Raw genomic sequence first — 13,999 nt, 5'->3', positions numbered from 1 at the left:
CCTGCACAATTAGGATGTTGTAATGTGGTAAGTTTGATTCTGGGGCATTTATCATTCCAGATAAAATGAGAAATTATGGAGTTGATCTCTTTAAAGTAACCTGGAGGGGGAGTGAGTGGTAGCATAGAGAAAAGAAAGTTAAACCGAGGTAACAAATTAATTTTAACTGTGAAGATTCTTCCTTGAAGAGAGACTTTTAGATTCTTCCATCTTTGAATGTCATTTTTGACCTTAACTAGAATACTATTAAAATTGTCTCTGGCAAACTTATGGATGTTTTTATATACGGTAATGTTCAATTGCAAAGTTAAATGAATTAAGCATAAGTGTCCCTACTAAATCCCAAATTTCTAAATATAATTCAGGGGGGAGACAATCTAGATACGGCGATTTGCCCTTTTGAAGGCTTTTTAGAGAAATGTGGAGCTCCTCCAAACTTAAAGGGGCCTCCAACGATTCTTTATCCATCTGTGAGATCCAAGGCAATTCCAATTTATCTAAATACTGCTTACAAATTGGTTAATCAAAATCTGTCTTGGCTTTTACAGATTTATGTAAAAACCTTTAAATGTGTTGTTAATCGCCGCAGGGTTCGTGGTGACCTGACCATCCAATAATTATATTGCGCTAATATATGCTTACATTCTTTCAGCCTAAGGGCGAATAGGTGGCTAGGTCTCTCTGATTCGAAATAATATTTTTGCCTAGTCCTATGTAATTTAAATTCCCCCTTTGAGTATGAAAGTAAATCATATTCTTCTTTTAAAGAGGACAGCTGCATAGCCTGTTGCTCAGTAAAATGTTGTTTTTGCAGGTTTTGTAATGATTGGATTTTATTTTTTAATTATGTAAACTGGTGAGTTTTCGCTTTGGCAAGAGTAGAAGAGAAAAATATACAGAATCCTCATATAGCACACTTGGTTGTTTCCCACATTATTTGAGGATCCACATCAGAGGGCATATTAATTTCAAGAAATTCCTTTATATAGTCTTTTAGAGAAGTAATGAAAGTCTGATTACTTAATAATGACATGTTAAAGCGCCATCTAGGGGATTTGGCTTTAATTTCGGAAAGAGGAATATTGCACAACACAGCAGAATGATCAGATAATAAATTGGTAATATAGAGATGGAGGAATTAGACTAAATTAAAGATGGGCTGAGAAATATGTAGTCTATCCAACATGATCTCACAGAATTCCGTGTAATGTTCACGGACTTAATTAACCTCCGAATATGTGGTGGCATCACGGAATCGCCGAAAATTCCGTAATGGGCTCACAGAAAAAATTCCGTGATGGGCTCACAGAAGTGATACCAATGTAAGTCAGTGACAGGCATCAGCCGTGCTCCACGCACGGAAACCCTTAGCATCAATATGCCGACGCGATACTGGGGAATTTATTGTCATCATTATTGTTCAGAACTGGGTAGGTTTAGGGTAGGGGTGGGGTCAGGTACTCCAGTGAAAGTATAACTGCATCGGAGTCACTCTTTTTACGTGGTCCGATGCAGCGCTGGTGTTGAACCAGTGAATCCGTGCATGGACCACGGCTGATGCCTTCTGTGAGCCCATCACGGAATTTTCGGCGGTTCCGTGATGCCACCACAGATTCGGGGTTAATTAAGTCTGTGAACATTACACGGAATTCTGTGAGATCAGGTTGGTCTATCCTAGAGAAAGTCTTATGTCTATTAGAAAAAAAAGTGAAGTAGTTAGATTTAGTATTCTGAATTCTCCAAACATCGATTAAATTGAGCTCAGTGATAAATTTATTCAGTAATTTAGAAGATTAGAGGATTGACTGTTGTATCAGATTGAGATTTATCCAAAGCAGGATTTACTACAGCATTAAAATCACCACCCAGCACCAATGGGCAATCAGTCTGCTCAAGTAATGTTTTGGAAATATTTGTAAAGAATGCACTGTCTGTCTCATTCAGACCGTAAATAGAGACCAATGCTAACCTATTATTATGTATTTTGCAACAGATAAAAACAAATCTACCCTCCTCATCACTTCCGATATGTTCAATTGTTAAATGTAACTTCCTGTTAACAAGGATAAGCACCCCCTTAGTTTTATTAAGAGCGCAGGAGAATGACAATTTATAATATTTATTCTGTAAACGTGCCACGTCAGATTGTTTTAAATGTGTCTCTTGTATCAGTGCACAGAAAATCTATTTACGGTGTAAATATTCTAATACACGAGTACGTTTCACAGCAGAATTTAGGCCATTCACATTCAATGATAAAATATGTAGAGTATGCATTGAATATTCATAATCCAAAATTGTATTCAGTGAATGAAGAAAAGCAAAAGCACTCCCATTCTGTAAGTAACGTGTAAACGTTAGTGTGCATTCTAGATACCAAACCACCTAGATGAAAAATCCTTTTAGAAATAAGGTAAAATAAATAAAAATATGAATGCATGTTGTTAAAAATAAAAGCAATACAGAAACAGGAACAACAAACAACTATAAACAAGAAACAACTCAGACCGCACATTATCGAGAACGTAAGTCTGATTGAGCAACAAAAAATGATGATGATACGTGACCGGTCCACTTCAATGCAAGACATGTCCCCAAAAGGCCCACATAGTCAAAATTATTGAAATTAAAACTACTCTCCATTAGACCCCTACAAAAAAAAAAAAAAGGTTGTTAGCCTTACCAGTAAAGAGACATTTGTCCCAGATAAATATGAACAAAATCCCAGGAGGAGAGAGAGAGAGAGAGAGAGAGAGAAAAAAAAAAAAAAAAAAAAAAAAAAAGATTCAGCAAGTGTCCATGTCCACCTTGTTATTATCCTCTCCTGGGCAGCTGGAATCGCCTCCATCCTGGTCACCAAGCTCCCTCGCCGGGCTGAAGAGATGGAGATGGTGGCTGCTGTTTTCCCGTTGCTTTGTAGAGCTGCAGCATATGTCTTCTTCTGTGACAGTGAGCTGATAAAATCCTCTGCTTTCTGAGGAGAGTCGAAAATCATCTGCTCACCTTTGTGCCGTAGTTTAATTACCACTGGATAGGTGAGAAAGGGCTGGAGACCAAGTGCTGTCATCTTCTTCAAGGCTGGATTAAAGCTCTTTCTTTTGGTAGTTGTGGCTGGACCAAAATCGGGAAAAAACAGCAGCGTGACATTGTTCTGTACACATCTCACCAGATATGCCTGCTGAGCACCCCTCAGGATCGCCGATCTGTCATGCCACCTCATCACACGGAAGATGAGAGTACGTGGCCGATCAGAGTTTTTCCTTCCGTCATACACGCAATGGGCCCGGTCAATCTCGATGTCACGGCTTTTCAGTGAAGGGATCCACTTGGAAAGTTTAGCTCTGAGGAAGCCAGCTGCATCGGAGCCTTCCACCCCCTCCGGCAACCCCACCAATCGCACGTTATTTCTCCTGCTCCTATCTTCTATCTGCTCCGTGACTGTCCTCCTATCCTCATATGCAGCTGCTTGAAAGGAATTGACCCGGTCACGTGTCTGCTTCGCTGCGCTAGCTAGTGCCTCAAGCTCTGCTCTTAGCTCTTTAACATAATTGTTGGTCGCTTGTATGTCCACACGCAGGTCACTCAATGCTGGGGTCAGTACAGAGTCTACCGCATCTCTTACTGTCGAGGCCACAATCGAATCCAAAATACTTTGCTGCTCTTTAAGTGCTAGCTTGATACCGTTAGCGATAGCACCGTCGAGATCCTCTCTGGAGATGGTGGAATCTTTTAATTTTTTCTTTATTGGCGATTGCTCAATCTCTCTCTTCCAATTGTCTTTGACTGTTGAAGTACTCATGATGGGTCAAATGCAGAGCGGTTCGAAATTTACTGACAGGATTATACAATATAATACAATAAAATCAATAGATATAGTGAAACAGTTCAAGCATATAAAAATGTTTAAACGTTAAACCTAGATAAATGTGCGCTGCATCCAATAGTTTGTGCGGAGAGTTGAAGCTAAAGCACAGGACATGGAGGAACCAGCTCAATCAACTGCATTTTTTTCAATAGAAACACCTTAAAATACGCCAAAATTTTTGCTCTTAACCTTTTGAGCGGTACGGTCCCACATATGGGATTTTTATTTCCGTGCCCCTGGGAGTACAGTCCCACATATGGGATTTAGAACGTTCGGTGACGTCGCATAACTGCCAAATTCAAACTGTGGTTTCGCGCGTTTACTGGCGCTGAGTCAGAGAGAGATGTGCACTGCGATTGTCATATCACAACTACGCAGTGTTCTTAACAGCATAATGCATATTTTAGGTTTCAGACATTCAAATACACATAAGTACTAGTAAAACAATACATTTAGAGCTTGTAAAATACACACAGATGTCTATGGAAGCAACAATAACAATCCATTCAAATTTAATTTGCAGATTTGTTTTATTCATATCAGATACACATAGTGTAAGTAACAATAAAGTTCACTATTCTTCACCCAGTTCACCAGCCACTTACTTGCATGTATTTCGGGAGAAATTGATGAATTCACGTGCTGTAAATCAGACTGACAGGACTCTCTGAACTGCGGCGCGAACAAACATGGCGGCGCCCATATAACATTACAGATCACGATCAAGATCATTTATAAAGGTGTTTAAACGACAAAACACACTCATTTGCGCATATTTGTGAATCAGAATATCAGATTGTCCATGACATGGTAAGCAAGTTTGTGAACATATTAAATAAAAAAGGAAAAACGAAATAAAAGCGATCCATCTGTCATACAGTGTTATTGTGGCCGCGGTGTGTCAAGTGACAATCATGACGCGTCGCCATGGAAACAGTAATGGCAAACGTTCTAAAATAACGGTCGCTTTAAAAAAACTCACTCTGGGGGGACCGCTAGAATATTTTAAACTCACCACTGAAAAGGTTAAAGGTCAGAGTAATACATCATTCGGAACTGCAATGGGTCTACTTTTGTTTGTGTGCACTCACAATATCACCAAAATGTTGGGCTTTTAAGAAAACAATGATGCGCTTTCTGCCGTCTCGTCTTGAAGAGGAGCGCTTCACAAAAATTAACCGAAAGTCAGCGAATACATGCCTCACAGACATGATAAATATATTCTATAGAAAGCTTTAAATTACCAGTTAAAGAAATAAATCAAATCAATAAAAAAATCTCTTTCATTATAATCCGTGAAGATGCACTTCTCTCTAAAGGCGCGTCTAATGAAGAGACGGCGAGTCAGCATCATCATCTTCATCTTTGTGACACTGACACAGAAAACACTAAAATATCTCCTTACTATTTTCCCCGGACACATTTATGGTAATTACTTTTGCTGGGGCTTTGCGGCAAGCTTCAGCCTATTGTGTGCATTTGAATGCAGAACTCTTCAGCTGCGCTGACGGCGCGCTCTCTGCTGCTGCTGCGGGACTCTAAACACCGTCGAGCCGCTCTTCACAGTCGCAGCACGGTCTCGTGATGTTTCTACCAGCGCGGCAATTTTTTTCATCACTAATCACTTGATGGATGTCTAAAATATAAAGATAAGGAGAAGCCTAAAACAGGCCCGAGGCCTGGCCTGCGTCCGAACTATGAAGTGAAAATTTGCCCGATCGAAGCCCAGCCCTAGAGGCGTAAAAAAGTCGGGGCCGTCAGGACCGGGTTGAAATGCAGGGCTCAAGCGTTCCCCTCGGTAGAAATCACGTTTCCCCCTGAAAATTTCAGACGACACTTAGAGGCTTTTGCATCTGAACTCTTCATATATATATATATATATATATATATTAGTGCTGTCAAATGATTAATCGCATTCAAAATAAATGTTTTTGTTTATATAATATATGTGTATGTACTGTTTATATTTATTATGTATATAAATACACACACATACAGTATATATTTTGAAAATATTTACATGTATATTTATATCATTTATATTATATATAAATATATTTCATATACAAATATAACATATTTCTTAAATATATACATGCATGTGCATGTGTTTATATATACACATAATAAATATACACAGTACACACACTGTCATGGTGCACACACACGAGGGAAGCGAGGAGACGAGGATGAACTCAAATAATAGACCTTAATCCAGACAAAGCAGGGCAAACACACAGAACACCGGGAGTAACGAGTAGACCAGACGAAAAGGAACTGAACAGACAGGAACTAAATACAGAGGATAATTACACACACAGATTATTGAAATCATAAACAATCAAACTAAACAAGGACAGGAAAAACCATATAAGGACACAAGAGGGTGGGAAACACACGAGGACTGACACACACATATACTATGTAAACAAAAACTTTTATTTTGGATGCGATTAATAGCGATTAATCGTCTGACAGAACTTACCACACACAGGGTAAAAGGCCCACCAGCATGGGGTAAAACGCACACCGTGGCCGACTGATACAAATACTTCAGCTAAAATAATATATATATATATATATATATTTTATTTAATAATGTCTAAGTTAATACTTGTTCAAAACTATCACTTTAGCAAACTTTGTAATATTTTCTGTTTATTTTGAAAAATAAAATAATACATTTTTGTTCAATAAATATACTGTCATAAAAATGTTAATATAAAAAATTGATTTTAAAATACAGAAACAAAATAATTTTAATAAGTAAAGATTCTGAAAGCATTTAAGGAGATCCAATAACAATTGAATATATATTTACAGTAGTAACAACAAATTATATTTTATTATATGATATGATTAATATCATGTTTTTAAATATGATGGTTTCATTCTAAACATGGTGATTATCTCTAATATGGACACCCAACATAATATATGATATTTACCATCTGAATCTAACCATGTCAACAAATGGAAAAGTCAGTCATCTATTAATTATCATGTTAATTACTGCGCCTTTAGCCCCAACAGCAGGGACGCTTTTTACCCCAAATACCATACTTCTAAATATTCTTTCATTATTTAAAAACTGTTTCTTTAATTATCTTAAACAAAATTGAAAATCATAAAGACCTTTTTCTCAAAATATATACATTAATTTTAGCAATTCTAATTTGCTACTTAATTCTACAATATTTAAAAAAAAACATAAAATATTAGATCAAGTAAGCACAGAATCAACTTTGCACTGCTGCGTGAGATCGCATCAAAGAGCAGACAGATATACACGTGCATCTTGAAAAGCGGATGTTTTGGAAAGTGCTAAGCCATGTTTTTGTGCCATCTAGTGGTTTAGATGAAAATAATATCAAAGGTGCCTTTTCCCCGGGAGCCTTTAGCCCCATTGTACCCTATATATATATATATATATATATATATAAAGACCTTGGGCTCTGCCATACACCCAGTGTAATGTGGCGCCAGGCACAACGCAAGTGTTTTTTGCTAGTTTCAACCCGATGCAGTTATCATTTTCACACCCTGCCCCACATTGTTTAAATAGCAAATGCATTTGTGCACCAATGAGCGTGCTGGTCTGAAAACGAGGTGTGTTCAGGCGCATTGTTGGAGCATTGTTATTTTGAGGCAACTGAAATAGACCGCGCCATTGACCAACTAATACCTGGTCTGCAGTCAATGGGCAAGTATTTTTGTTGTTATTTAAAGAGCATGTTAGTAATATGTGCCGATATGTGGGTCCACAACGCGAGTACACTCTTCTTATTAGACACACAGCGAAGCAGCACACAAACATTCCAAATATTAAAAATTAAAGGATTATAAATGCAAAATATTATTATTGTGTAGGCTACATAAATATAAAAATGCCTACAAGTCATAATGGATAGTCATTGGAGATATCAGAATTAGGTTACCTATTTGCTCGCGCATGAGCACATCCGTTTCTTTTCTGGAGATGTGTTCAGTCTTTGCTCTTGCAAATTCCGCCATCTAAATAGTGTAGGTCTATCTGCCATGGCACGAGTGCAACTGCCTTTTAAAGGGAATGGGAGATGAGACTCTGATTGGTTTATTGCATGTTATACCCAAAACACACCCATTACTCATTAAGAGAATAGGGACAGCCCTTTTAGACCACGCACCGAGTGTGCTGATTGTTTTTTTCCCATTGTTAAACTAGCAAAAGTGGATTCACACATGCCCTAAGTGCACCTGCGCCGTAGACTTTGTAGACGCTTCAGACTTTGCGCTTAGATCGTTAAAATAGGGCCCCTTTATTGCATTGAACATCAAATATAGACAAAGGAATACATGCAGAAACTAGTACTAGTTCTATATAGTAAAATGGCTGGGGAGGGTTGGGGCGCTGTGATTTATTGAAACTGAAAGCCCAATACTTGTCACAAAACAAGGCCGGAAACAACAGGTGAGTGCAAAACAGGATGGTTTATTGAAGGGAATCGGGAGAGGCAAAGGCAGGTGAGTAATCAAAACAGAGAAGGATTCAGAGTTCTTAGCTGTGAACTGATGGCGTGTTTCTATTGCAGGTTCATTGGAGATCTTGGGACAGGAACAATGGAGTCATTGGAGGATCAGTGGAGAACCAGTAGGTAAGTCTTTCTCAGGTAAGTACCACAGAGGAAGCCCAGAACAGTCCATGTAGGTGAACAGTAGATCGGACAGTGAGAGGCTGGAATATGTGTGTGTTTATAGTGTGGCTTGATTGGTGACAGCAGGTGCGGGTGATCAGTATTCAGGTGACTGTGACCGGGTGATTGTCCTGGATGGTGACTGTAACGAATCCCTGACAATACTATTGTGCTTCTTTGAATTTTTATTTTTTTTTAAAACAAACTTTCTCCCCCTTGAACTAATACTTTAATACACCACCTCAAATGACTTTTGTTAAAGTGTGAATTGGCTGACAATTGTTTTTTGAATTGTGTTTGAAAATTGTTTTGTTGTAAGTGAACAATATAACAATTGCGTTTTCTCAGCTACACCTTTGAATGGCATGATTATTTTACTTTGTGTTGACGTTTTTGTGTTTAACTGGTGGTTCGAGTTATTCTGGGTTAGAAAGTGTTCATTTTAATTCAAAATTTTATTTGCTAGGTTAAAATCTACCTGGAGCCCAAATTATAATATTGCAAGGAATTTATTCCTATAGTTAAAATTCCTATTGTTAGGGTGCTCCACCATTACAATAGTTTTCAAAACAAACAAGAATACAAATGAGCGTAGATGAAACAAAAGATATGTAAAATATATTTTGAGTAGTATTTTTCAAAGACTTTTCTGGATATTATCTAATCTCCACTATTCCAATATTCACAATATACTACTGCCTGACAATGTCAGAAAATCTGGCTAATTAACCTGACTTTATTCCACCCCTATTTTACATGACTCATGTACTGCCCTATGATGTCATTGGCCACATTCTCAATCATTCTTCCATAATAATTATGTATATAAAAGTGTGAATACCGTATCATGTCATTTGCATTTGGCAGTCACAGTTGAGCTCAATCTTTGGGATGTTCCTCTATCTTTACACATTCTTGTTTTTCTATCAGCTTCATACCAAGGCAGGAAACACTCTTTGCCGAATAATGGGAGACCCCCAGTATCCGCTGCTTTCCAAGGATGGAGACTTAACATTTGGAGCCCTTCTTCCAGTCCACAGCATAGAAACATTACCTTCATTTGAGTTTATGCAAAAACCTCAACTTCTATCATGCTCCAGGTGTGTTACATTTGAAACATTAGAGCAGATAATGAATTTAAAACAAAGGCATTTTCAATTAAAATGCATTATATCGATGAATATATATATATCTATATCTATATATATATATATATATATATATATAGATAGATAGATAGATATAATGCATTTTAATATATATATAAGAGCAAACTGTTAATATGTTGTTTCATTTTGTAAAAGCTTAATGGGAATTATAATATATTTTGTCTTTTCCAACTTATCACTTTTTAAATGTAGTTTCTATTTAGCTTACTGATTTAATTATCCATTTTACAGTGTGTATCTGAGAGATTTTCGTCTGGCGCAAATCATGATATTTGCCATTGAGGAGATTAACAGAAGTGAACGTTTGCTCCCAAATGTTTCTATTGGCTACAGAATTTATGATACCTGTGGGTCAAGACTGTCTACCATGAGTGCAACTATGGGACTGATGAATGGTCAGGAGTTTGGTGCAGGATACAGATGCAATGGCCACTCTCCTTTACATGCTATCATAGGCGAATCAGAGTCTTCTGCAACAGTGATTCTGTCCAGAACTACAGGACCTTTTAAAATTCCAGTGGTAAAGAGCAATAACACTGTGAATGTTTAACACAATCACAGATGACAGTATCACTGTGTCTTGTGCTTTCTTTTTCAGATAAGTCACTCAGCCTCATGTGAATGTCTCAGTAATAGGAAAGATTACCCTTCAGTCTTCAGGACTATGGCTAGTGATTACCACCAGAGCAGAGCACTGGCATCCATAGTCAAGGACTTAGGCTGGTCTTGGGTGGGAGCTGTGAACAGTGACAATGAATATGGAAACTATGGAATGGCAATATTTTTGAAAATAGCCCAGGAGAAGGGGATTTGTGTAGAGTACTCTGTCAAATTCTACCGAACAGAGCCAGAAAAACTCCAGAAAGTGGTAGACACAATAAAAAAAAGCACAGCAAAAGTGATTATTGCATTTATTTCACTTCCTGAGATGGGCTTACTTACTGATCAGTTAAGTATTCAGAATATTACGGGCTTCCAAATGATTGGAGTAAAGTCATGGATAACTGTAAACAGTCTGGTTACTCCAAACAGTTTTCGGGTGCTTGGAGGGTCACTGGGGTTTGCAGTGAGAAAAATCAATATTGAAGGGTTTGCAGATTATGTCTTAAAAGAATTCTGGAACACAGCTTTTCCATGTTCACAGAGTGAGGGGAATTTTTCTCAATATTCATTAAGTTGCAGCAGATATGAGGAACTACTTTTACTAAAAAATTACAACAAAGACGTGCCTGAACAAAGATATGCAAGCTACGTCTACAAAGCTGTTTATGCTGTGGCTCATTCACTACACAGTCTACTCAAGTGCAAAGAAAAAGAAGGTTGTGAGAAAGGCCTGACAATACAACCACAGCAGGTAAAAGATAAAAGAAAGGTGAATATGAAGGGAGCAGATGAGGGAACCGTCTTTTAAAATGCCTCAGTGATAATGTCAGTGTCTTTTTTCACTAGATTGTTGAGGCTTTGAAAAAGGTAAATTTCACCATAAAGACAGGAGATCGTGTGTGGTTTGACAGCACTGGTGGTGCAATAGCCCAATACGACATTATTAATTGGCAGAAGGACTCAGATGGTTCAATACAATTTAAATCAGTAGGATACTATGATGCCTCGCTGCCCCCTCACCAACGCTTTGTGCTCAATACTGAAAACATAATCTGGACTGGAGGACAGCTGGAGGTAAATGGCATTAATATGTTTGTCCTTCATAGTTTGTTTAAACTGAGGAAATAAATCAATCAATCAATGTATTAATAATAATAATAATGTATTGATCACAAAGAAACCACTAATAATAAATGTTTAATCACTTTATACTATAAATTTACACTTTTTACTTTTCATTGTTAATGTTTATTCTTAATGCATTAACTAAAGTTAACTGGCTTAAGATGATTTAAAAATGAATTAATGAATGTACATGGTCTTTCATACCTAATGCATTAACTAATATGAAGCTTATTGTTAAATGTTGCTAAAAAAGCACTGCAGTTAATTCATGATGAATAAGTTTAAACATTCCATGTATGTTAAGTTTTGTGACTTCATTACATTAACTGGCATTGGAAATGCAGATCAGAAAAGGCAATCTGGAAATAGGTGCTTATCAAGTGGACAAAAGTAATGACAGAGTTTGAGTTTTGAAAAGTAAAGTGACAGTAAAATGCTCAGTAGACTAAATAATTGTTCTTAATAATAGCACTTCCATGGTGTTCACAATACATTAGCTCACAATAGCTCCCATTGTGCATTTGCATCATAATTTACTCCTCAAAGTTAAAAAATTCTGTGATCACTATTATTTATGTGCAGAAGCCAAGGTCTGTGTGCAGTGAGAGCTGTCCTCCAGGTACTAGGAAGGCTGCACAAAAAGGAAGACCTGTCTGCTGTTTTGACTGTATTCCATGTGCAGAAGGAGAAATCAGTAATGAAACAGGTAATCTCACAGCCCATCTCATTCATGTAATTTGCTTTTCTTTTGTCTCTAATTTGTGATTGCAACTTTCTTTTCCAGATTCAAATAACTGCAAGCAGTGTCCAGGGGAATACTGGTCTAATGCTGAGAAAAATAAATGTGTGTTAAAGGCTGTAGAGTTTCTGTCATTCACAGAAGTTATGGGTATAGTGTTAGTTCTTTTCTCACTGTTTGGAGTAGGATTAACTGCGCTGGTGGCCATCCTGTTCTACAGAAAGAAGAACACCCCCATAATAAAAGCCAACAACTCAGAGCTGAGCTTCCTGCTGCTCTTCTCTTTGACTTTGTGTTTCCTCTGTTCACTTACTTTTATTGGTCGGCCCACTGAGTGGTCCTGTATGTTACGTCACTCAATGTTTGGGATCACATTTGTCCTCTGTATCTCCTGTGTTCTGGGCAAAACAATAGTGGTGTTAATGGCCTTCAAGGCTACACTTCCAGGAAGTAATGTCATGAAATGGTTTGGGCCTGCACAACAACGTCTGAGTGTGCTTGCCTTTACACTTATACAAGTTCTTATCTGTGTGCTTTGGCTAACAATATCTCCTCCATTTCCTCACAAAAATATGAAATATTATAAGGAAAAAATCATTCTTGAGTGCAGTCTGGGTTCTACCATAGGTTTCTGGGCTGTGCTCGGTTATATTGGCCTACTGGCTGTATTTTGCTTCATTCTGGCTTTTCTGGCTCGCACACTGCCTGATAACTTCAATGAAGCCAAATTCATCACATTCAGTATGCTGATATTCTGTGCTGTATGGATCACATTTATCCCAGCTTATGTCAGTTCTCCTGGAAAATTTACCGTAGCTGTGGAGATATTTGCCATTTTAGCCTCAAGCTTTGGTTTACTATTCTGCATTTTTGCACCTAAATGTTATATCATCCTGTTCAAGCCAGAAGAAAATACAAAGCAAAATATGATGGGGAAAACAATGTCTAAGCTCTACTGATAAATAAACGTGTTTATTAATCTATTATTATTATTATTATTATCATATTTTATTTATTTATTTTTTTAAATAAAGAACTTTGAGATTATACTGTAAAAATAGGATATGTTGTTGAAATGCTGACAAATCTAGCATATGTGTTCACTACATTTAAAAAGGAAAATGTATAGTTTTAGTGTAATACATTTCTATATATCCTTTCGCTACATCTTTCAACTGCAAAGAATAAAAAAAAAAAAAAAAAACAATAGCAAGATAAACAAAAAGAAGATGCAAATTACATACAGTCCAAAAATGAATCTTCTAAGCTTGTTGGATCCTTTGGTTTCTTCTGTAAACTGTGTTTGAAATAAGATACAAATGTTTTATTTTACAATGTAAATAAAGTTTTGGCTTAAAAGTTATTCATGTGGAAATGGTTATTATATGCATTATGATTGTTATGAATGATTAAATGGTGACAAAAAAGTCACATAGGGTTGAAACAACATGAGAGTGATTAAATGTTAATAGAAGTTACATTTTTTGTAAACTATTCCTTTAAGGTTCATGTGGCATCAAGGTGAAGTGACAGGTGTTCAAGGTGACATGTCGTCTAAATTAATGTAATGAAGGCTATAATGAATCTCCTTCTTCCTTTTTATGCAAAAAGAGAGAATATAGATGGGAGAGAAGCCTCTCCATGAGACAGCAGACTAACGTTCTCTCTCTATCCCGTTCCAGAAAGCAGTGTGTGACCGATCAGCATCCCCACGAGCACCGCACGGATTCACCCCCACCTGGACACGAGTGAGGGCTCTTCTGCAAGCAAGAGCACCTTCTCCACCCACATATTCACTTGTTTATCAATAAAAATCCACCCTCTG

At 37.3% G+C, this 13,999-nt stretch overlaps 1 protein-coding gene across 1 annotated transcript; it reads left to right on the top strand.

Annotated features, from left to right (window-relative positions):
* The first annotated feature begins 9,414 nt into the window (after positions 1 to 9,414).
* Positions 9,415 to 13,133, top strand: LOC131524493 (extracellular calcium-sensing receptor-like). Its single transcript, XM_058751637.1, has 6 exons — positions 9,415 to 9,638; positions 9,939 to 10,227; positions 10,306 to 11,061; positions 11,157 to 11,384; positions 12,018 to 12,141; positions 12,220 to 13,133. Exons 1-6 carry the CDS (start codon positions 9,430 to 9,432, stop codon positions 13,131 to 13,133), a joined length of 2,520 nt encoding a protein of 839 aa, XP_058607620.1. The 5' UTR covers positions 9,415 to 9,429.
* Positions 13,134 to 13,999: the final 866 nt, after the last annotated feature.

Source organism: Onychostoma macrolepis, chromosome 18 (genome assembly GCF_012432095.1).
Source record: "Onychostoma macrolepis isolate SWU-2019 chromosome 18, ASM1243209v1, whole genome shotgun sequence".
NCBI classification, from domain to species: Eukaryota; Metazoa; Chordata; class Actinopteri; order Cypriniformes; family Cyprinidae; genus Onychostoma; species Onychostoma macrolepis.
The sequence above is the reverse complement of the archived record's forward strand: the minus strand, read 5'-3'. Positions and strand labels throughout refer to the sequence as shown.